This window comes from Nesoenas mayeri (assembly GCF_963082525.1).
Source record: "Nesoenas mayeri genome assembly, chromosome: 20".
Classification (NCBI taxonomy): Eukaryota; Metazoa; Chordata; class Aves; order Columbiformes; family Columbidae; genus Nesoenas; species Nesoenas mayeri.
In genome coordinates, this window is record NC_137569.1 from 10,712,905 (window position 1) to 10,736,251 (window position 23,347).

A 23,347-nucleotide genomic window follows, 5' to 3' on the forward strand; every position below is an offset into this window, starting at 1 on the left:
CAAATGCCCTTCCTTGACCCTCATTTCTCTCCTGTATCTGCCGTGGTGCTGCCAAAAAGGGCCTTGCCCATCCTGCCTGGGGCACGCGGCTCCCGCTGCCGTCCCACCACACCAGGCAGACGGATCACGTCCGAAACGATCCTCTGGGAGCACTGCTGATGCCTCCATAGCTTTCCTGTTCCAAGTCAGCGTCTCCTCCTAATTTCTGCACACATATATAGACCACAAAATTAAAGCTGAGGCATCTAAATCTTCATTATGGTGATACTTGTTCTTCTTTCCTGCTGCTCCCAGAATGGAGGTTTAATGCCACAAATCTGGTGGTGAGTTTAAGAACAGCTGTTGAGGATTCCCATCACTTCTCTGAGGTGCTATAGGAGTTATTTTCAAAGTGCAGGCAGCTCCAGCCAGTAGAAAAGGATTATGTGGTCCTTCCTGTCAGGCTTGGTTATGTTACCTGTCATTGTGTCAGACCGTGACTGCTTGGGCTGAAATCCTCCATCGCTCCTGCCTGCGGGAGGGGAGGAGAGGGGAGGGGAGGAGAGGGGAGGAGAGGAGAGGGGAGGGGAGGGGAGGGGAGAGGAGGGGAGGAGAGGGGAGGGGAGGGCAGGGGAGGGGAGGGGAGGGGAGGGGAGGGGAGGGAAGGGGAGGATAGAGGAGGAGAGGGGAGGCGAGGCGAGGCGAGGCGAGGCGAGGCGAGGCGAGGCGAGGAGAGGAGAGGCGAGGAGAGGAGAGGAGAGGAGAGGAGAGGAGAGGAGAGGAGAGGGAAAACTGGCATGTGATGAAAAGAGGAGGGTTTGGGATTATAGGGTAGTTTGGGGTGGAGGTGTTTGGCCGAAAGGCAGAGGTGAGTGCACACGCCCCACTGTGGGCTCTGGCACTGGGGCTGCACAAGGGGTCCGGCCATGGGGAGTGACAACGTGTGGGCTGGGGGACCGGTGGGGATGAGACCAGTGCTGGGCAGGGGAGTCCTGGGGAGCGGGAGGCAGGGCAGGGCCCGTGGGGAGGGACGTGTCCAGCATGGAGCCATGTGCACGTTCCTCCATGGCAAACCGTCAGGCTCCGAGGCACAGCGACCCTCTGGCATCGGTGCAGGAGCATCTGGTGAAGCTCTGGTTTCCCCAAATCCTTTTTCAGACTGGGAAATGGTGTGTAAGAAACTACACCAAGGGTGCCGTGGGGTGACAAAGGGTGTCTGTTCAAGCCCAGTTGGCTCTTCAGGGACTTTCAGTCCATGATGCCCTGCTCATGTTTGCATTAGAGCAAAACCTCATTACTCAGTGGTGGGAATCGTGCTCTGCTTAGTGCACAGCTTGAACACACAGAGGCCACAGAGCTGTTAATTGACCCTGGAGCTCGTACTGCAGCTGCGTTTGAAGTACCCAAAGGCCGAGTTTGTCTTTGTGGGCAGTACCTGCCATCGCAGCACCTTCTGAGCCACGTGGCCTCTGAGTCACCCCGGGATGGTTTCCTGGGGCTGTTGCAGGCTGAGATTCGCAGCTGCCCAGGAGATGGCAGTCCTGCATTTGGACAATGTGTGCAACCAGTCCCCAGACAGCACCAGAGATTTCTTGAAGAGCAGTTTGAGGCTTGAAGAGAAACCCCAGGTCACAGTCTGCATGTTTGGCCCTGCTGGGAAGGAGAGGACTGTCCTTACAGTGACTGATGGTCCATCCTGTTTTGTGAGGTACCGACACCAGGGTGGTGAACCACCAGCAATGAGGACGGTCTGTGCTCAGCAGGCATGTGATCCCGGGTACGTGTTAATGGTGCAAACCAGAGCAATGGGACAGTGTCACTGTCCAGAAGGTGCCCCCGCAGATGACCTGGAGATAGGAGGTCTGTGCAGCTTCAGCTCCTCTGGAGGCTTTAATCACAGCCAGATGAAAGCATCCTCATGAGGACAGAGCCCTCTGGAGCAAAGCCTGATCATCAGCTGCCTCTTCCCAGATGGAGCCATGACTGGTGCCTTCAGCATTCAAGCAGGGAGTGTGTAATGGGAACCATGGTCGCTGCCAACCCCTGCCAGGAGCCCCATCTGTCCCCCTTTCCCCATTTCCAGCCACTGTCATCCTTCCCCTCCGTCCCCGTCCTCCCTCGCCTGCACCAGCATCCCCTAGACACCCTTGTCCAGCTGGGGCTCTCTGTCCTGCTCCCAGCCTGGCTCGGGGCTGCGCCATCTCCATCTCCTGTCCCACACTCATTCACCTTTCTTGTCTGTGAGAGGTGACATTCTCCACGGGGCAGTTCCCTGCTCAAAGGAGGGACAGCAGAGCTGAGCAAGGGGCACAGTTGCTGGAAGGCGGTAGAACTGGGTCTCGATGCACAGCCCTTCACAGCGGCTGCTGGGGACAACCAGCAGCAACTTGGGATCTAATTCTGGGTCACTGCAAACTTGTCTTTGCAGATCAGGAGGCATGTAAAATGACTTTTACACTTGAGATGAAGGCAAATGATTGTTTGCTAAGCAAACCAGTGAGCCCATCAAGGAAATCTGTTGTGCTGTCTCAACAAGGGCCAACCAACAAGCCTGTCAGTCGGTGCCACCTCCTTGGGCACAAGCTGATGTGTCTCACCTCCCAGGCGCCTGTCCTGGGCTGCAGCGTCAAAATTCTTCTCTTCATTGTTCTCCTAGAAAGATGGACATCAGTGTTAGAGTTGGTGATGCTGCACAGAGCACCTGCAAAGAGATGTCAGATCGCAAATACGCTGCGAATAGAGCTTGTAAATCTGTAGAGAGCTGTGCCCAAAGACAGTCAACCAAAAAGAGCATCTTCTCAAATGAAAAGAAACCAGCCAGGGAAAGATCTGACCTTCAAAGCAAGAAAACAAACTTCTTAGAATTATTTTTAGGGTAGAAACAGAACTTTGTAGTGGAAAGTGCTGTCACAACGCTCCGCTCAGCACTGCAGAAAACGATGGTTGCAGTCATGTTGCAGAGCCGTGGACTCCTTTGGGAAATGAAGCCTCTTCATCCCTTTTCTTTTTAAAATCACATAAGCAGTTCTAAAAATCCCCCTATTGAAATTCTTTTCTTTAGTAGATACTTTGTAGTCTTTATTCCTTAAACTTTGCACATATTTTTGGTTATGTAATACTGTACTGAAGTTGTCAGTTATTTCTTGGTCACTTTTCTACTTAAGGATGGAAAACTTGGTCATTCTTCAAACTTCTGCAACCCTAAGAGCTTCTTTTCAAATGTTTCTTTGCGAACGTAGATCAGTGCCCTTACACCAGAGCTGCCAGATGCCATCTCAGTATGAACAGGGCAATGACTCCTTGTACAAAGCACACTCAAAAGCCTCCTCAGACTGGGTGCTGTAGAAAACCCTTTCAGCATAAAATATTCACATTAGTTGGGGAATTAATTTGTTATCTTGTGATTCCTTTGCAAACTTAGGAGGAGAAGGCAGCCTGCTCTCCTGACCGGCCAGCTCTTCCTTTGAGGCCTGTCTGAGGCTGAAGGCTGTTTAAGAAGCACTTAAAAAGGCTGGTTTAAAGTTGAAAGACATACATATAGGAAACAGAAGTTCTGAAGTTCAGAAGTTCTGAGGATGTTCTTGGATTTTCCTCCTCAGAGACAGAAGCAGAAGCTTTACAAGACTGGAACATGCGTGTTTGGAGAATGAGCCTGAGGAGTGGTGACCCACAGGAGCCAGCGGGCACTGGAGAGGCCACACGTGGGTGTCCCCAGGCTTGTGCCTCTCCTTGCCTGGCCTGAGGGCACCTGGGGAAATGCCACAACAATGACATTCCCAACAGCTTCCAGGACATGCTTTGACTTGGACACATTTGACCTGCTGGTTTGCAAAGCCCTGCTTTGGGTCACTTACTCCCTCCCTTGATGGACCTTGATTACACGGGATCCCTGGACGTGGCATCCTGCTGGTCTACTGGCTGCTCTTGGAATCTGTTCTTGAAAACTATTTCCTCTTGTGTTCCTGCATCTTGAGCAATGATGTTCCTCAGTCAGCCCCCACGACTATTCAGTTACCCCAGTTACCCCGTCCTGCCCTTCCAGGCTGGTGGCAGCGCCGCAGCTGTGGCAGCAAGGCTGGTGCATGTTCTGCTGCCACCGCTGCCACAGGTGACACCAGCCTGGCCTGAGGACCCTGAACCAGCTGTGAGCACCACCAGCTGAAGCTCTCGGTGCTTGCACATAACCCGCGGGCTGCAGCACAGATCTGCTGGGCCCCGAGTCTCGGTCTCACAAATGGATGTCACATCTTGCTGGAACGGGGTTTTGGGGATGAAATGCACTCAGAGGAGTGAGTGGGGGTGTGAGGACCCAGAGGACTCTGCTGATGGGAAGTCCTGCGGCTGCTCTCAGAGCTTGTCTCTGTGCAGGGCTCTGCTTAACTGTACGCTCGTGTAAAATGGGGCATTTTTCTCTACTTCATGCCTCAGCTGCACAAAACTGGAGGACACTTGTGTCCTCCTGGGCCCACTTGGCCTGTTACCTGCCAAGACACAGGCTGCTGAGCTTGCTGTGGGTTTATTTCAGAAGGGCTTTGCAGTCATTCCCTATGAGTCTCTTGTTTCCTCCTTTCCTCTGCCCTGTGGCTTTTTATCAGGAAGACTTTTGGTTTTGGGGAGGATTCCTGGAAGTCAACCCTGCCTCAAGTGCTCCAAGGTCAGGCTGAGTGCAAGTTATGATCCTCAGCACAACTTCGGCCTTGTGTGTCCCAACGTGCCTCTCTCCTGTGCCCCAGGGAGCCGTCAGCAACCAAAATCAGGGCATGCCATGCGCCCCAGTGCCCGCTGGGCCACACAGGGTCCCTGGGCATCGTGCAGGCACGGGACACCACAAATAAACCCGGACCTGCGAGCAGGACGCAGCCCCTGCGGATGGCTGAGGCCACCGCCGTGCTCCCCCACCCGCGGTGACGTGCGCCCCGGGGGTGCTTTGCACTGGGAGCTGCAGGCAGCCGCTGGCCTCGTGTCTTTCAGATAAAAAGGAGAGAGCTGATTAATCCTGGAGCCAAAAGAGCCACAAAGAGAGGACTTCAGGGAGGATTTAGTTAGCAGTGGCCCAGATACATCAAACTGTCTCCTGCATAAAGCAATATCCCATTAGTGCTCCTCTTTGTGCAACACAGCTTACGTTACTTATCCTATTAGATGACTGACGCTGCTTTGATATATTCCATGGAGACTGTGCTAAACTTTCTGTCACAGTTTTCCCCGGATGATTTCAGTCAATCAGCTCCAATGGCGATGGCCGCCTGCCTGGTGCTGAGGTCATGTCCATGTCCCTGTCCCTGCCGGGGGGCAGGTGGGGTGGGCAGAGCAGCACCTGCAGTGAGGACAAGGCTGTGTGGGTCCAGCTGCAGGAAAACCCCGACCCCGCTGTGTGCCAGGGTCATGCAGGGCTGTCAGGGGATGTACCAAACAGCACTAGCATCACTGACTCTCTCACAGTGTGGCAGCCAACGCTGCCCAGCTCATAACCCATGATGGGTGCACATCCCATGGAGACACCAATAGATGCTCAGTCGCTTTGCTGCTCTCATCCCCTGGCATGTCCTCGTGTCCCTGCACTGCTGGGCAGGCTCGATGGGCGAGAGCGACCGTGTCCTGTGCACCCAGCACAGCACGGCCAGCCGGGCAGGGGGGATTGTCCCGCTCTGCTCTGCGCTGGGGCGGCCTCACCTGCAGCATTCACTGTGTGCAGGGCTGGGACACAGGAGAAAAGGAGACAAAGCTACTGCAGAGTGTCCAGAGGAGGCTGCGAAGCTGGTGAAGGTTTGGAGGGGAAGCCGGATGAGCAGCGGCTGCAGTCCCTGGGTTTGCTCAGCTGGAGCAGAGCAGCCTGAGGGCAGAGCTCATGGGCTGCAGGTTCCTCAGCAGGAGCAGGAGGGGCAGGGTGAGCTCTGCTCTGTGACAGTGACAGAGCCCAGGGAACGGCAGCAGATGTGCCAGGGAGGGTCAGTGGGACATGAGGAAAAGGTTCTTCCCCCAGAGGTGCTGGACACTGAACAGGCTCCCCAGGGAGGTGTCACGGCCCCAACCCGACAGTGTTCAAGAAGAGACTGGACACCGTCCTCAGACACACGGGGTGACCTGTGGGGTGTCCTGTGCAGGGACGGGAGTTGGACTCCATGATCCTGGTGGGTCCCTCTAGCTCAGGACATTTTATGAGTCCGTGATTCTATGATTCTGGATGCTGAGCTTGGAGCCGAGCTCTCCTGGCTCCAGCCTGGATCTAACCCAGCTAGGCTCTAATTTCTTCCCAGCCTCAGCAAGCTGTTGAACTTGACCAAAAGACTCTGGCTTTACTTCATACCTGTGAACCCAGAGCACGTTTTTGGGCTGGTGGTCCCTCTAAAACAGGAGGGGCTGTGGGCAGCCTCCCCTCTGAACAGGTGTGTGCTGGGGGCAGCACCATCCCAGGTACTGAAGTGCCAGTCCTCAGGTACGGTTCTGAGAGACGTGGCGGTAGATGTGCATCCCAGACACAAATACGCATATGTATGTATTTTCAGTCATCATTTTACTGTTGGAGCAAATAATGATCGCCATTACTGGGTTTTGGTAGCTCCGGGGCTGGCACCGCGGCACAGGCAGCTATACGCAGGAGTGGGCAACAGGCAAACCCGCTCAACAGCCCAACCCCAGCCCTCCCAAAGTCCTGGCCAGGAAACACCTCCTCACTGATGAATGTCACCAAGTGTTGTGGTTTAACCCGAGCTCACAATCTAAACCATGATAACACTTGCTAACTTCCCCCTGACCCCTAAACAGGGGAGGGAATCAAAAGGGGAGAAACTCATGGACTGAGATAAACACAGTTAAATAAATTAACAAAAATAATACTAATATACCATTACTAGTAGTAATATATATAAAATGGAAAATAGAATATAAAAGATACTCTGCGCAATTGCTCATGAACTCCATCTGCACGGAGCAGCCAGTGCCAGGAAGGGGCATCCTGGTGCCCAACAGCTGATCCTGGGGAGAGAAGAGAGAAAATAAGGCAGAATGGCCCAGGGGCCTCTGCAACGGCAGGATGGAGAGAAACTAAAGAGAAGTTCCGAACAGAACTCCACTGAAATGGAGCAGAACCAAACAGGTTCCATCTCTCTGGCCGGAAAACCCACCTCTCCTTAAATAGGAAGCGTGACGCTAATGGCGTGGAGTGTTCTCATTTATGAGTCTGGTGTCAGTCGAGGTCTGTCCCACCGTGTCCCCCTTCCCAGCTGCCTGCACCGCAGACAGGGAGCTCAGGAAGACCTTGGCTCCCAGACAGCGACTGAGGTAACAGTAACTTCTTATATTGTCTTTGTTCCAACTCAAAACCACTGGAAAGTTACTTGGAGAAAAACATTAACTCTGTCTTGGGGTGTTATCTTCTTGTTCTCAAGCTAAATCCAAATAATGACCGTACTAAGTTTCTAACCGCATGAAGAAAACTAACTCGTTTGCAGTCAAACCAGCACCCCAGGGGAGAATCCTGCCTTGGGGTCAGTCGCAGCCGTGGGTGTCCCGCAGGTGCTGGGGCACCTCTTGTTGCCACGTGGACAAGATGTATGGAGCTGTGGTCACCTCTGCACCAGAGGTGGCTTTGCACCTGACCCAGGGCCTTTCCTTTGGCACCCAAGGGTGTGTTTGAGAAGGGCTCCTCTCTTTGCTGATCTCTACTTGGTAAAAATCTGCTCTGGCCTAAAAGAAGCATTTTTAATAGACTGGGTAGTGGGCAGGGAGGCACCTCCATATGCACTGGGTTTCTGTGGCTGGAGAATCGAGAGGAGTGAGGAGACGCCCATCCTCAGGCCGAGTCACACAGCTCTCACTGGACCACTCAGCACTGGCCAAGAGGAGACAACGCCAAGCTGCCGTTTAACCTGTTTTCCCTTTTTGGAGAAGCTTGGTGTCCCCAGCTCATGGACACAGTGTCTCCTGCAGAGCTTCTCCATGGTCCTGCTGAAACCGCCCCCAGGCCAGCGCCAGCCTGGAGGGGACCTGAGATGCAGGAACCAGGACAGGGCAGCAATTGCTGCGATCGGGGCTTGGCCGAGCCCCGCCAAGCCTGTCGCTGTAGCCAAATTGTTAGGACAGGGTAGGAAAAAAGTCACTTTGCTGCCTAACACCTAGGATGGTATTTCATGAGACAAGTAGCCCTGACCTCAAGATAGTTTCTATCTATGGGCAGAGGGAAGAGGATGCTGTAATCAAGTATTGTAGCACTGTAAAGCAAATGATGCTCTGCTGAACTGATAGAACCTGGCAGCCGCACCGCTGTGGGGCTGCATGTGCTGTGAGTGCATATGAAAACTCAGTGGCTTGAAACTAAGAGGGTGTTAGAAGTGCCTGTTTGGAGGATGGCCCCGGGGTGATATGAGGACATCTGTATCATCTTATTTCCTCCTTGCTTGGGTTTGGAATATGAAAAATTCATCTGGAGAGCTGGATTTTGCCAATAGCACTGGAAAACTCAAACAGCCTTGTGCTTCATCCCTGTGACGCTGGTTTCCCGCAGTGACCTTGTGCGCTGTGCCGAGGGGCGACGCTCGTGAACTTGGCCAAGGGGACCAGGGGACAGCTGGGCCCTGTGCAGGGCGAGTGCAGCTGATGTGTAGGTGTTGGGAGCACTGGGAAGGTACCAAAACTCAGCACAACTGTTATATATGGGTATGAATAAGGGAGAAAAAGGGATATAATTAGAGAATTCGGCTAACATTTTTAACTCCAATAGAATTCCCCCTGAACAGCTCTTGTCACACCCAATCTGGTGCCAACAGCACCTATCAAAAGCCGTGTTCAAACCTGTCTCTCTGCTAAAGCTGTCCATGATGTCTGTGTCTGCACATGGCGAACTCCTCCAGCACGTTTTCTCTGAGGGCTTGCAGTGCTTGCAGTGCACAAAGCGGTGCTGAGATGAGCCGTGACCTGCCCTACCTGCAAGATGGCTCCTAACAGCCCCGGCCCTTCCCCGGGCTGAAACTCCAGTGTCACAGAGTCCCCACGGCAGAGCGTTAAATCATCACAGTGGTTTAAACAAATGGCACAAAGTACCACTGTAAAAGCACTTAATTTTGTTCTTTGCTTGCTAGTCAGTTCATCCATGGCAATCAAGTCCGGGTTTGGAAGACGGGAAGCGGTGAGCAGCGCGTCCCTCTGTCCCTGCCCCACGGAGCTCTGTGCAGGGCGGGCTCCTGCATTTCAGCTGGAGGCAGCAGATGCCATCACAGCATCGCCAGCAGCCACAGAGCCATTTGGAGGCTTCTATTTCTTGGTACACGTTTGCTGGCCATTAATTTCTTCCTTTTTAAGCAATTTGTTACTCAAAGATGAGTTTACACGCTGGTCCAGTGCTCGTCTGTATCTTTTCCTTTTCAATCCTGTGCCAGTCGATGATCACATTGTGCCTCAAGAGTGTTCAGGAGGGAATCAGGAGGTCTGCAGGGAGGTGACGTGCTTATAATGTACCTGCCCTGTCCCACGTTGTCCTTTGGGCTCACAGGGGGACAGAAGACAAGCTCTGAAGGGAAGGGAGGAGCTGCCCAGCCATGAGATGGTGCCATGCTGGGTTCCCAGGGGATGAGACACGGCTCCGGCCCCTGGGCTCTGTTCTCTCGTGTGCTGGGAAGTCTGATTTCTGGTTCTCAGGGTGTCCCACCCGCCCTGCAGGCCCCCTGGCCCCACACAGCCACGGGGAAGGGGCTCTGCCTGTCTGCTGACAACCGTGAGATGTTTCTGTCGTGTACTTCAGACCAGGAGCACCTTGCGCAAGGTCTGTCTGCCCATTCCTGGGGCTGCAGGGTTGGGTTTTCTGTCACACAGGTGGCATCAGGGACTGGTGCTGGGTGCCTCTTCCCTCCCTGCACAGCACTGGTCACAATCAGGGGTGGGATGTGTTGCAGGAACCTTGCTTACGTGATGAACCTTTAGTCCACAACTGCAAGGGACATGGACTAGGACAGTGTAGGGCTAGTGGTGACCTTGGGTTTTTAGTAAGGGAAGAGGCCAGTGGCCTCCTGGTTTAATGGCCAGATGCAGCTCTGGGGTTTCTGCATGGAAGCAGCAAGTTCATGCAGGCTGGGATCAGAAAGGCTGGGAGTGTCCCAGCGTTTGCTGACCATCTTTGCTTTGTACGTGGTGGATTTTAATTGATGCCACATTTCAAAGCACCAGCTGTCACTGGCAGGGGACAGGAAGACACTTTTCACCTGCTCCATCCCCTCCACATGCAGATTTGGGGTCAGGAGGCATTTTCCTGGGGCAGGTGGATTTTACCAGCCTGCTCTACTCGGTGGCAAATGTCACCCCAGGCGCTGGCTGCTGCTGCAGGGATGCGGGAGAGCAGCAGCGTCCTCCTGCTCGCTCTGTCCCACACCAGTGGGCTGTCACCTCCACGGTCTCGTTTATGCTGGCGCAGGGACGGTCCCTGCTCACGTGAACTCTTTGGGGTTCAGCAGTGCCTGTGTGGGTCCCAAAAAACGGGGGACATGGTCAGCTGCTGGCTCAGTCTGACATGGGAAGGGGACACAAAATCCTTGTAGCAGGCTGGGATGAAGGCAAATGGAAGCAAATGGGCCGGTGTGTTATCCCTGAGCAGCAGGGACATCCTTTCGCTGCTCCCATTCCTGGAAGAGCCTCAAATTCCCTGGTGATGTCGGAGGAGAGGACGAGCGAGCTGGAGCTCCTGCACCAGCACAGCAGGGTCAGAGACAACTGACCGAGCAGCAGGTTGATGGTAGGAGGAAAGTTCACTAACACTTGTGCAAAAAGAGATGCGAATACACCACGAAGGCCCTGGCTTCTGAATTAGGGCTCAGTAAGCAGCAAAGTGTTCATAAATGGTGCTTTTTGGTGTCTTCATTTGTAGGCAGTGAAATCAAAGAGGAGGATGTTCCTCTGTCAATGAGATGGGAACCCAAGGCCCCTTTCTTCTGGTGAACGTGCGGTTAGAGTTTATCACCTATTACAATAATTTCCTTCCTGCCCGTACTTGGATGATATTAGACTTTTGAGTTCAGTCTTCCCGACAGATTAATATTTGCTTTACATAAACTCAATCCTTTTTTATAATGCTCACAAGGTGCCGAAAGTGACACATTCACTGCAATAAAATTTTATGTGTGTGCACAGGTACATGACAGCAGAGGTATTAGTGTTCTCTTTACTTAGGATGTGCTTTGAGATTTCTGCTGGGAAAATAAACCACTGCTCCCATCTCACAGCTGGGAGACAATCATTTCCCATCTTGCAGATGCTCCAGAGGCCAATAAGGAAAAGAAAAAAGTCAAGGAGAGTGAGGTAGGAATATCTGCTTAGAAACAAATGTTCATAAAACCAGTGGAGAACATCTTGCTATCAGCAAGCAGCGGCTGTTCAATGAGGCCACGCTGGCATGAGGACACCCCCGCGGTGACGGGAGCTGCCTCCTGCCCGCTCGCTGCCCGCGGCTGCCCCCGATCCCCCTGCGCCCCAGCAGGGCGGCGGGTGGGGGAGCTTTTAATCAGCACTGGGGAGCTCCACACTGCTGCAGAGAGTCATGGAATAGAACCATAGAATCGTTCTGTTTGGAAAAGACCCTCAAGATCAGGCTGGAGAGTTGGGCGGGGAATAACAAAATTTAACAAGGGAAAGCGTAGAGTCCTGCATCTGGGCAGGAACAACCCCAGGTTCCAGTGTAAGTTGGGGAATGACCTATTAGAGAGCAGTGTAGGGGAAAGGGACCTGGGGGTCCTGATGGACAACAGGATGACCATGAGCCAGCACTGGGCCCTTGTGGCCAGAAAGGCCAATGGTACCTGGGGTGTATTACAAGGGGGGTGGTTAGTAGATCAAGAGAGGTTCTCCTTACCCTCTACTCTGCCCTGATGAGACCACATCTGGAGTATTGTGTCCAGTTCTGGGCCCCTCAGTTCCAGCAGGACAGGGAACTGCTGCAGAGAGTCCAGCGTAGGGCAACAAAGATGATTAAGGGAGTGGAGCATCTCCCTTATGAAGAAAGGCTGAGGGAGCTGGGGCTCTTTAGTTTGGAGAAGAGGAGCCTGAGGGGTGACCTTATTAATGTTTATAAATATATAAAGGATGAGTGCCACGAGGATGCAGCCAGGCTCTTCTCGGTGGCAAACAATGATAGGACAAGGGGTAATGAGATCAAGCTGGAACACAAGAGGTTCCACTTAAATTTGAGAAAAAACTTCTTCTCAGTAAGGGTGACGGACACTGGCCCAGGCTGCCCAGGGGGGTTGTGGAGTCTCCTTCTCTGGAGACATTCAAAACCCGCCTGGACACCTTCCTGTGTAACCTCATCTGGGCGTTCCTGCTCCATGGGGGGATTGGACTAGGTGATCTTTTGAGGTCCTTTCCAATCCCAAACATACTGTGATACTGTGATCATCGAGTCCAACCATAACCCAGCCCTGGCACTGCCCCATGTCCTGAGAACCTCATGTCTGTCTGTCCAGCCCTCCAGGGATGGTGACTCCAGCACTGCCCTGGGCAGCCTGTTCCAATGCCCCACAGCCCTTTGGGGCAGAAATTGTTCCAAGATCCAACCTCACCCTTCCCTGGCGCAACTTGAGGCCATTTCCTCTGCTCCTGGCGCTTGTTCCTGGGGAGCAGAGCCCGACCCCCCTGGCTCCAAGCTCCTTTCAGGCAGGTCAGAGATCAGAAGGTCTCCCCTCAGCTCCTGTTCTCCAGCTGAACCCCCCAGGTCCCTCAGCCGCTCCATCACATTGTGCTCCAGCCCCTCACCAGCTCCGTTCCCTTCTCTCCACTCACTCCAGCACTTCAAGGCCTTTCCTGGCGTGAGATGCCCAAAACTGCCCCCAGGATTCGAGGTTTGGCCTCCCCAGGTCCCAGCACAGGGACGGTCACTGCCCTGGTCCCTGATGCTGGATTGCTGCATCCAGCCCCTGTCCATCTCTGCATCGATTGGGCAGGAGGGACCCTGGACCCTGTGTGATGACTGGGTGATGATCATCAGTGTTGTGCCCTGTGGGGGTGACAGGAGGGAGCTCAGCAAATTATCTCCAAACACCCCTTGGTGGCAAAGCCATGTCCAGGAAAAGTCCCGCTTGACACATGGAAGTGCCTGCATGCCACTTGCTGCTCCTGGGCTGTATTTGCTCAGGTCCTGATAAGGGCTCTTATCAGAGCAGATGAACATCCCTGCTGCAGGTTACAGCCCCATTGCTGGCAGCTCCTTAACACTGATTAACACACCCCAAGAGGAGAGTGGGACGGGACCAGGGCAGCGGTGTCATCTCACTCCTCCCCTGGCACAGCAAAGCTATAAATCTTGTGACTCAAAGTATATCTTCAGTGACTTTCTGGACTTCCAAGTGTCCCCGTGGAGTCACCATGGGTGAGTGTGAGCGTGGGGAGTGGGGCAGGGCGGTTTCCCCATCCGTGCACCACCAGAAGCAGTGCCAGGTGGGGGTGTTGAGACCCTCCCCCTGATAGAGTCATCCAATGTCTCCCATGGATGGAGAACTGGCCACAGAGGCAGGAGATGGCGCAGGGCACAAAGCAGGGGCAGAGTCAAGGTCTGTGGTGCTTCTCCCAGGGCAAGGGAGGTTTGAAAAAGGACGTGCAAGTCCCCAGGTCTGTCCCCAGCCCAGCTCCCTGGGCAGTGTCAGGGCAGGTGCTCAGGGGTTCAGTGTGGGAAGACGGAACCTGCATGTTTCGCTATCCTGGAGACCGCAGGAGGGACCGACCAGTGCTGGGTCATACTGGAAGGGTGCTGGCCATCCTGCATGTCACCATGTCCCTCTGGCTGGAGGCACAGGGGTCTCACACCTCCCATCGCTGTGAATGCACGGGGAGAGCTTCAGTGAGACTCGGGGTCCTGCAAAGCGAGGGCAGGTCCCTGCAAACAGGGTCTGCCCAGGGCTGGGCTCAGGAGCAGGAGGGAAAATCCCACCGAGGGGAGGTCAGGGTGGCCTTTCCCTCATAAATGGGTCACTGGGGGCAGAGAAGATGTTGCACGAAGAAAAATACGGCAGCAGCTCATCTCCTCATACTGCCCCTCTGCCCCAGCAGAGCAGGGACAGGTTCAGGGGAAAGGACAGGTTCACATCCAGCACAGCCACTGCACTTTATTTCTAGCCCAGCAGAGTTATAAACCAAAGTGTAAATTTGCTAAAAATGTAAGATTGAGTTTACTGGTGTATGAAAGGGTAGGTTTTGAATTGTTGTCAAAGGTCCATCATTGTGGGGTGTCCAAAATAGAGTCACCATTGGAAAAGTCGTCCATTTCCACGTGTTTTGCAGTCCAGCACTGCTGTAACCCCCAGAGGTGCAGCTGTGATGCCATCTTTAAATGAATGTTCAGATTTTAATCTTGGGATAACTGTTATTATAATTAGGTTGAATAACATTATTACTTCTATTTGATTACAACTTGGTTTTTTTCTTTGGAATTTCCAGAATTTACGTCTTAAGAAACACCATCTAGCTCTTCAGTGAGCTGGAGGGGCAGAAAATATTCCGCAAAGTTTCTGTTTGGACAAATTTCTTCTGATCTGCAAAGGACTCTCTTGTTATTGTTTGATTTTGCTCCCTAAATTTCTTGGGCACCTTGGGCTCTGGCACGAAGCTTGAGGGCAAGGAGGAGCCCAGCTACAAGGTTCACATCTGAAAGGCAACCCCATGCTGTCCTCCCAGTTTTGGGGTGACTTGCAGCTGTTTCAGCTCACTGCAGGTGATTCTCCATCGCATGTTTGACAGTGGGATGCTCTGTCTGACTCTTGTCCTGTCCCTTCCTCCACAGCCGCCCCGTACGCTCCTCTCCTGCTCCTCACCTGTGTGTTGGCCTTGCCTGCCCCACATCTCACCGGGAGCATCCCCACCCCGTCCCCCTCCAATCGATCTCTCTCAGATAACACCGTGTCTGCGCTGAGCGTGTCTGTGAGCGGTAGGTACATGGGAACTCTTCATTTCTGCCCGTGGCACGCAGCTGGGACCGCCCCAGGGTGGGCTGTCAGGGTGGGCCCCAACATCCCTCAAGAGAGATATGTGCCCCAGCAGGAGCCACCTGCCCCTCCTCACACATCCGGTGGGTACGGACACGAGACCTTGCAGCCACGCGCCTTTCCGCTCGTGTGTGGGTGTGGAGAAGCCCGGAGGGTTTGCTCCGGTCCCCCCTGAAACCAAGGCTGTCCCACCCCACACACCCCCTGCCCTGCGGGAGGACAGTGGGGGCCGTCAGTGGAAAGGATGCAGAAGAAAGGAAGGGTTCTCCTACCACCAGCACTATTTCACTTGTCCCATGACTGAGAAGTGGTTTTCTCCTGTGACGTACCCTTGTCTGAGGTTACTTCACCAGACTGCACTATTCCCTGCCTCACCCCCAGCCTTGCTCCTGGGGTACTCGCGGTCCTGGGAGGGTGAAACAGCTCCTGCAGTGGTGGCAGAGGGTGGCTGGTGACCACCTGGCTGAGGAGACATGTGGCAAACCCATGCCCAGACACACCAAAGTAGTTGGAAGTGCAGACTTCAGAAGACAAGGACTCCTTCCCCAGCCAGGAACATGATCAGAGCTGTAAAGGCCCTACATCTTAGTGCCTCAACTCCACTTCTTGAGTCGGAAAGTACCTCCTGATCTGGGCTCCAGCTTTCTTTGTTCTTATCCCCCATTTCCAAATCTGCTCTGTACTGCTGTTCTCCATGTTCCAGGTCAGCTCCGGTTGGTGAACGGCTCCAACCAGTGCTCCGGACGGGTGGAAGTTTGGTACCGCAATCAGTGGGGGACAGTGTGTGATGACAGCTGGGACATGAGAGATGCCTCTGTGGTGTGCAGGCAGCTCGGCTGTGGAGAGGCAATATCAGCCAAAAGCAGTGCTTATTTTGGGCGTGGATCTGGGCCCATCTGGATGGACGATGTGAGCTGCAATGGGGAGGAGGAACTCCTCACCCAGTGCTCGCGGCGGCCCTGGGGAGAACACAACTGCGGGCACAGCGAGGACGCGGGCGTTGTGTGCTCAGGTGAGGTGTTCACACCCATCCCTGCTCCTCTGGCAATCCAGGTCTCATTACTGTCTTGGCCCTGCAGAACCAGCCACAGAAGGACTACAGGATGTGTCTCTGTCTTAGAGTAGAATAGTCTTAGACTTAGAACAGTTTGGGTTGGAAGAGACCTTTAAAGGCCATCTGGTCCAACCCATTGTTGAACATGGTCTTATTCAATCACCGTCTCTCCTTCCCCAGGTTTGCCCAGGGACTGCAGCGAGGTCCCTGCTGGCAGCCCCAGCGGTGTGTATGTCATCCAGCCCAGAGACCTGCACCCCATCGTGGTGTACTGTGACATGAGCGGGGGCTGGACGGTCATCCAGAGGAACCGTCACAACACGGACATCACCTGGGCCGAGTCCTGGACCACCTACAAGTACGGCTTTGGGAACGTGCACACCGACTACTGGCTGGGCACCGAGTACATCCATCAGATCTCTAGGCAGAAGGTCTACCAGGTCAGGTTTGTCATCTGGGATGCTACAAACAGAACCAGGTTTGCAGACTACAACCCCTTCAGTGTGGAAGATGAGTCCCAGGGCTACCGGCTGAGGCTGGGAGTGTACTCAGGGACAGCGGAGGACGCCATGTCCTCAAAGAGTCCCAGTGTCATACACGACAACATGAAGTTCTCTACTAAAGATCGGGATCAGGACATTCACAGCAGTAACTGTGCCTCCAGCTACGCGGGCGGCTGGTGGTACTCGGCGTGTTATTCTGTGCAGCTGAACGTCAGGGGGGGCATAACGTGGGGCAGCCTGTGCAACGGGAACTGCAAAGGGTCTGCCATCCTCATCAAACCCGTTAACTCCTGTTAGGGCTTCCTCGCTGCCCGTCTCACCGGGCCCGTGGCCAGGCCCGCCGGCCCCTTTGCCGGGGAGCGGAGCGGCTGGCGGTGGGGCACACCCTGGGCTCCAAGAGATTCTTCTTTCTCCTCTGCTTCCCTTGCTGGGTTCTTCCCTTTTCAGCTGTTTTTATTTTAATCGCATTATAAGCAGACTAAGACATTGCAAGCCCTGTACTTCTGAAACACACCTGCTGTGGAGAATAAAATGTGCTTTAGAAACATAATGTCTGGATGAACATCATGGGAAGATGTCCTTATTCTTAGCTGTATAAATAATTGTTCCCTTTCTTTTCATGGTTTCTGTCACCCCCTCGTTAGCTGAGGTGGCGGAAGGATAAGGATTCCTCATTTCCAAGTAAATCTGAATTAAGCCCACTTGCTTGTGGCCTTGACACCTGTACCTGGAGAGGTGTTTTCACCCACACTGGCTCTCAGTTCAGCAGTTGTTAAAACCTCCTGCAGCTGAAACAACACCTAAAACCTGCAAATACCTGCTCCGTGTCTCCGGCGTGTTTGTACGGGTGATGTGGGGTGACCCACCATGCTAAGGCAGTCCCAGGTTTCTTACAAAAAAAATCTGTGGGATTGTAGGGAAAATATCAAACAGGGAATTAATTTTAATGAGTCACATAATCACAGAATGGTTGGGGTTGGAAGGGATCTTTGGAGATCATCCAGTCCTGCTCACGCAGGGTCACAGAGCAGATCACACAGGTGGGTCCAGGCGGTTTGAATGTCTCAGAGCAGGAGACTCCACACCCGCTCTGGGCAGCCTGGGCCAGGCTCTGGCACCTCCCAGCAAACAAGTTTCTGCTCATGTTCACATGCAGCCTCCTGTGTTTCAGTCTGTGCCCGTTGCCCCTCACCCTGGTGTTGGGCACCATGAACAGAGTCTGGTCCATCCTCTGACACCCACCCTGAGCTATTGATCCATTGATCAGATCCCTCTCAGCTTCTCTTCTCCAGCTCAACAGCCCCAGCTCTCTCAGTGTTTCCTCATCACAAAGATGCTCCAGACCCCTCAGCATCTCTGTGTCCCTCTGCTGGATTCTCCAGTAATTCCTTGTCCTTCTCAAACTGGGGAGCCCAGCACTGGACACACAACTCCAGATGTGGCCTCCCCAGGGCAGAGCAGAGGGGGAGGAACAACCTCCCTGACCTGCTGCTCACACTCTTCCTCACACACCCCAGGTACTGTTGTCCTCTCGGCCACAAGGGTGCATTGTTGACTCATGGTCACCCTGTTGTCGACCAGAACTCCCAAGTCCTTCTCTGCAGAGCTGCTTTTAAATAAACTCCACGTTTTTGATGCTGGAGAAGCTTTGGGGAAGCACAGGTATCTCCAGGTGTTTCGCAGGGCTCTGCCAGCCCTGAGGGGAGGGCTGTTTGGTGCCTGCTGGGCAGATGCTGGGCAGGCTGGTGCCTGCACGGGGCACCACCCAGTGCTCCCACTGGTGCCCAGCGCTCCGCCTGCCCGTCCCAGTGCAGTCCCACAGCAGCACACGGGCACCATCACCGTGGGACGGGCTGTGCAGATGTGGGTCCAGCTCCCAGGGCAGGAGGTGCCATCCCTGAGCCCCTGTGTGCTCCCTGACCTCCAGCCAAAATGCAGGCGCGGGTCACCCATGGCCAGTCAGGTCTTGGCAGGTCCCAATCACCCCATGTTATCCACTCCAGTGTGGGAAAGCAGTGGCCATCATGCAACATCCTGCCACCCACAGAGCCTCCCAGCCCCACAACAAGTTCCATGGGGTGCCCCAAACCCCTGCTCACCCCCGAGCTCCCCACCCCACAGGGGCCTCGAAGCATCACCCCCCAGTATCCAGCTCTGGGCTGCCAAGGGACCCCGGGGACTGGGCCAGGGATGGATCTCCCATGGCATGAACCCCCTCCTTGTGACATGACACCATCAGGGGACACCCTGACACCCCCAGCCCTGGCTGCAGGATGGGGCTGTCCCAGACGTGGCATGGAATGCAGCAAGGAAAGGGAGAGATTCAGACAGGCGGTGCAGCAAATGGACCCCCACCACAAACAAGATGCCCCCCAGCAACCTCAACTGCCCCGGGGCCTTGACCCTTCCTCTGTGTGTGTGTATGTGCAGTGTCACTGCAGCAGGCAGACACGAGGCAGCAAGTCTGGCTCCAGGGTTTATTGTAGCTGATTTCTCCCACCGTGGGCAGCAGAGCTGTGGGGTCTATGGGGCCCGGGCGGGGAGCAGGGCCTGAGCAAAGCAGGGGCACACCGACTGCGCAGGGGAGGGAACGTGCACTGTCTCCCTCTCCCCAGGACAGGAGTGGGGGCACCCACCCCAAACCAGTGCCTGCGTCCCAGTGCTGGCCAGCACTGCGGCACCGGGCACAGCTGCCCGCATGCCTGGGGCTCCGGGCGGTTGCTCCTGAGCCCCAGAGCCGCTGTGTTCCAGCTGCTGACGGTGCAGCAGCTGCAGCTGCGCAGGACGTGCACCGGGGCTGGCACGGGGTGTTGGCAGGCACGGGGACGGGGCACTGAGCTGGGGACGGTGACGCTCCCCAAAACCCCCGGGAGGCCGGGCGCTGCGGCACGGTCAGCACACGTCTGTGGGCTTGACCAGGATGAGGGAGGATGTACAGTCACGGCTCGAGCAGATTCCTGGCCAGAAGATGTACCTCTTCCCATTGAGCAGGACGTTCTGGCACCTGTCGTACCACCAGCCCCCGTAGCTGTTGGCGCAGTTCCCGCTGTGCTGGTCCTGATCGTTGTCAGTTGTGCTGAACTTCATGTTGTCGTGTATGCCCCCGTAGCGGGAGTGGTGGCTGGTCAGATAGTCCTCCCCACTGCCCAGGAGCCGGCCCAGCCACAGCGGGTACCCACTGGCCTCGCTCTGCACGCTAAAGATGTCATACTCACCGTACTGGGTGACATTGGCTTTATCCCGCACGACGAAGCGGACTTTGTAGGTGCCTTGCTGTGTCAGCAGGTGCAGGTACTCCGTGCCCAGCCAGTGATCACCTTGCACGTTCCCAAAGCCATACTTGTAGGTGGTCCAGGACTCCTTCCATGTGAGTTCAGTGGAGTAAGTGTTTCTTTGAACCACAGTCCAGCCTTTGCCTTCCGTGTCCATGTCGCACCACACCACGCGTGGAGGAGAATGTGCCGGCTGGATGACGTACACCCTGCTGGGGCTGGTCTTGCGAAGATGGCTGCAGTCTGGGGGAACCCTGCAACAGCAGGTCAAGCGAGTCGTGAGGGACCTGTCCTGGAGGATGTACTGGCAGGTTATTGTGGGGCAGCTGTACTGGTGCTGCTGATTCTGGATCTCACTGGGTGCTGCATAACCAGTGGAATATACTGGGAATGCCTCTTATCAGTAATGGACAGCACAGCTGCACCCACACCCAGCAGCTCATCGCTGCCCCTGGAACCTGCTCACTGGCGCTGGGCTGACACAGAGGAGCAGCATCCCCAGCACGGCGGGCAGGACGAGGTCCCTGCAGAGCCAACGTGTCCCAGCCTGGAGCCTTGGGGAGGAAAGCGCCCGTCACCGCCAGGATCCCAGGGCAGCCCCGGGGAGCTCAGGGCCAGGATGGCAGAGCCATGGGGCACAGGCAGGGGCAGGGGCGTCCTGGGGTGGTGGGAGCTGCAGCTTCAGTGCAGGCTCTGCCCATGCAGGGCTGAAGGATGGTGAGAAATGGCTTTGTCACCCTCTTGGTCGGACCCTTCCCTGCACCAGACAGCGACCTGCAGTCACATTTTCTCATGTTTGTCTTAAATGTGGTGTGTTTGTTTGCTTTTTTCTACAGGTCTAGCAGCAAAAGGGTATTTTCATGGGAAAGAAGTAAATCTGTGTTAAGAGCGTTCGGAACAAATGGTTCAGAGCACTGCAGCTGAGTTTGGTGCACAAACCTGGCGCTCCACGTGCACAGCACGCAGCTCGCAGGGACGCAGGGAACAGCCCCGTGGCAGCCGCAGAGAACTGGACAGAAACGTGTGGGTGGAAAGGGGAGGAGTGGGATGGACGCTGGACGTTGTCCTCAGCTCCTGCAGTGCCCCACTGCTGTCACTTAGCTTGGTTTCCTAGTGCTGCAGAAAGGGAGCTGCGAGGAAGAGGAGAACTCACCCACGGCCGTGTGCTGCTGAGCAGATGCTGGGAGCCTGGGCAGTCGGTGCCGCTGCCCTCAGCTCCACGCTGGCCCACAGCTCTTTATACCCAGGTCCCTGCCTGTCCACACCTCCTCCCTATGAGGAGCTCAGCTCCCCTGTTTGCACGGACAAAGTAATCATTGTGTGTCCATCTGGCAGCTTCTCTTTGCTCAAGATTACACAAAGAAGCGCTAAAACTTTTTTTGAGAAAAAAAATAAACGACTCCTAACTTCCCAGCTGTGGGGCATTTGTCAATGCAATATACTGGAACTGCCCAGGAGTTAAATCTCTCTGAGGATCTACCAGCTGCTACAGGGCAATAAAGGAGCTAAAGCAGAGGGGAAAGCCAAACAGAAGGAATGTGAACAAAAAGGGCACAGGGGAGATTTGTTTCATTCAGAGATCAAAGAGAGTAAAACCTATGAGCAATAATTTGTCAACATTCACCGGATCCCAGCACATCATGACACTTGAGCGATGGCTGGAGGTCTGTCTCGGGCTGCTCCCCTGCAGAGAGCTGCCACGGAGCCAGACCCGAGCTGGGCTGCGAGCACCGGCGCCTTTTTTGTCCTCGATCAACAGAGGCCGAGGGATGAAGGAGCCCCTTTCCAGGGGCCATCCTGTCCCCGTGGCAGTTGGGGCATCTCTGAGCAAAAATAGGCTGAGGGATGTCTGTGCAGTTCTTCTTCCCCTACACATCCCTTCCTTGGCCCACAAGTCTTGGTGGGAAGGAGCAGACTCAGGAAGGCTCTGCCGACCTTCTGCTCTTCCCCACTGCATGTAGGGTGGGCAATGCTCCAGCAGCCTGGTCCAGGCTGGGTGCTGCCTGGGAGTCCATCTCATGGCCAGTTCATCCAGCAGCAGCCACAGCTGTTGGAACCACATCTGTCATGGGAGATGTAACTTGTTTCACACAGGGTGGTTTCAGCAAACCCTCAGGACTGGGTTGGAGTCTCATCCTTGTTCCCCTCTTATATCATAGAATCATAAATGTCCTGAGCTGGAGGGACCCAGCAGGATCATGGAGTCCAACTGCTGTCCCTGCACAGGACACCCCACAGGTCACCCCGTGTGTCTGAGGACGGTGTCCAGTCTCTTCTTGAACACTGTCAGGTTGGGGCCGTGACACCTCCCTGGGGAGCCTGTTGAGTGTCCAGCACCTCTGGGGGAAGAACCTTTTCCTCATGTCCCACTGCCCCTCCCTGGCACATCTGCTGCCGTTCCCTGGGCTCTGTCACTGTCACAGAGCAGAGATCACCCTGCCCCTCCTGCTCCTGCTGAGGAACCTGCAGCCCATGAGCTCTGCCCTCAGGCTGCTCTGCTCCAGCTGAGCAAACCCAGGGACTGCAGCCGCTGCTCATCCGGCTTCCCCTCCAAACCTTCACCTTCTTCTTCCATCTATACACATCATGCCTTGGGAGACACCAGCCGCTCCTCACCTGTCACCTGTAGCCTGCTCTGCTGGCCCCACGCTGCTGCCGTCCCGTTGGGGCAATTTGTACTCCTGGGTGTCACTAGTGGTGGGTCTTAGGCTGCAGCACACTCTGTCTTCTAGAAGGTGATGCTTCCATCAGCAGCAGGTCCCACCGGGGGAGGGAGGGCAGGGGAGGAGTGAGGGCAGACACCTGTCCCCATGTGCACAGGAGGCTCAGTCCCCTTGCTGCCTCTTGTCCTGCGCCCTGTAATTCAGCTCCTCTTGCCATGTCTGCGTGCCCCGGCTGGGATCACTGCTCCGAGGCTGCTCGTGCCCCGTCGCTGCTCCTCCCAGGGACAGCGGCACAAGGAGAGCTTGCCATGGGGTCCCTGTCGTGTGAGGGTGGCAGGAGGCACCGAAGGGTGACAGCACGCAGGGCCGCCCCAGTGCTCGCCAGAGTCACACACAGTGACAGACTGGGATGCCAGCCACAGCGTGGCACCTCGGCTCCGGTGCTGGCAGCGAGTGCCATGGTGGGTGTGGGGAGCGGCCCTGCTCCTGCGTGGCGTGGGGCGCTGGCTCAAAGGGCTGCGAAGGCCCTTTTCATCTTTTTGGAATTTGGCTGCCGGTAATGTCTCAAAGACAAATGCTACAACCCAGGTTATCTATCAAGGGACTTTAGGAAGCTCTTGTAAGAAGAACAGTGCTTCATTAAAAGGAAACTGCTGAGGAGCAGCCTTGGATCAGGTCTGAGACATTCATTGCTGCCCAACACCACAACAAAGAACACTGCCAAGCGGAGATGGCAAGAACCGTTTTTTCCTGTGAATACACATGGAATTTCACAAGGGGCCAGGGAGGATGTGTTCCTCCGTGACAAGTCTTGGTGTCACCCAGAGCAGGGCACAGCCAGGTGCTGTCACAGCGGCAGGGCTGGTGCTGGGACCTTCACCACCACCTGCTGGTCTCCTGAAGGACAGCAGAGGTGGCAATG

General features: G+C 55.0%; 2 protein-coding genes across 2 annotated transcripts; one reads left to right on the plus strand and one right to left on the minus strand.

The window, feature by feature from the left end:
• Window positions 1-13,320: 13,320 nt before the first annotated feature.
• Window positions 13,321-16,787, plus strand: LOC308048022 (fibrinogen-like protein 1-like protein; the record flags this gene model as incomplete). The annotated part of the gene is made up of 4 exons (XM_080356864.1): window positions 13,321-13,324; window positions 14,732-14,875; window positions 15,637-15,945; window positions 16,168-16,787. 4 exons carry the CDS (start codon window positions 13,321-13,323, stop codon window positions 16,785-16,787), a joined length of 1,077 nt encoding a protein of 358 aa, XP_080212990.1.
• Window positions 16,788-19,382: 2,595 nt separating this feature from the next.
• Window positions 19,383-21,558, minus strand: LOC308048023 (fibrinogen-like protein 1-like protein; the record flags this gene model as incomplete). Its single annotated transcript, XM_080356865.1, has 2 exons — window positions 19,383-20,125; window positions 21,387-21,558. The coding sequence occupies 2 exons, from the start codon at window positions 21,556-21,558 to the stop codon at window positions 19,383-19,385; spliced, it is 915 nt and encodes a 304-aa protein (XP_080212991.1).
• Window positions 21,559-23,347: the final 1,789 nt, after the last annotated feature.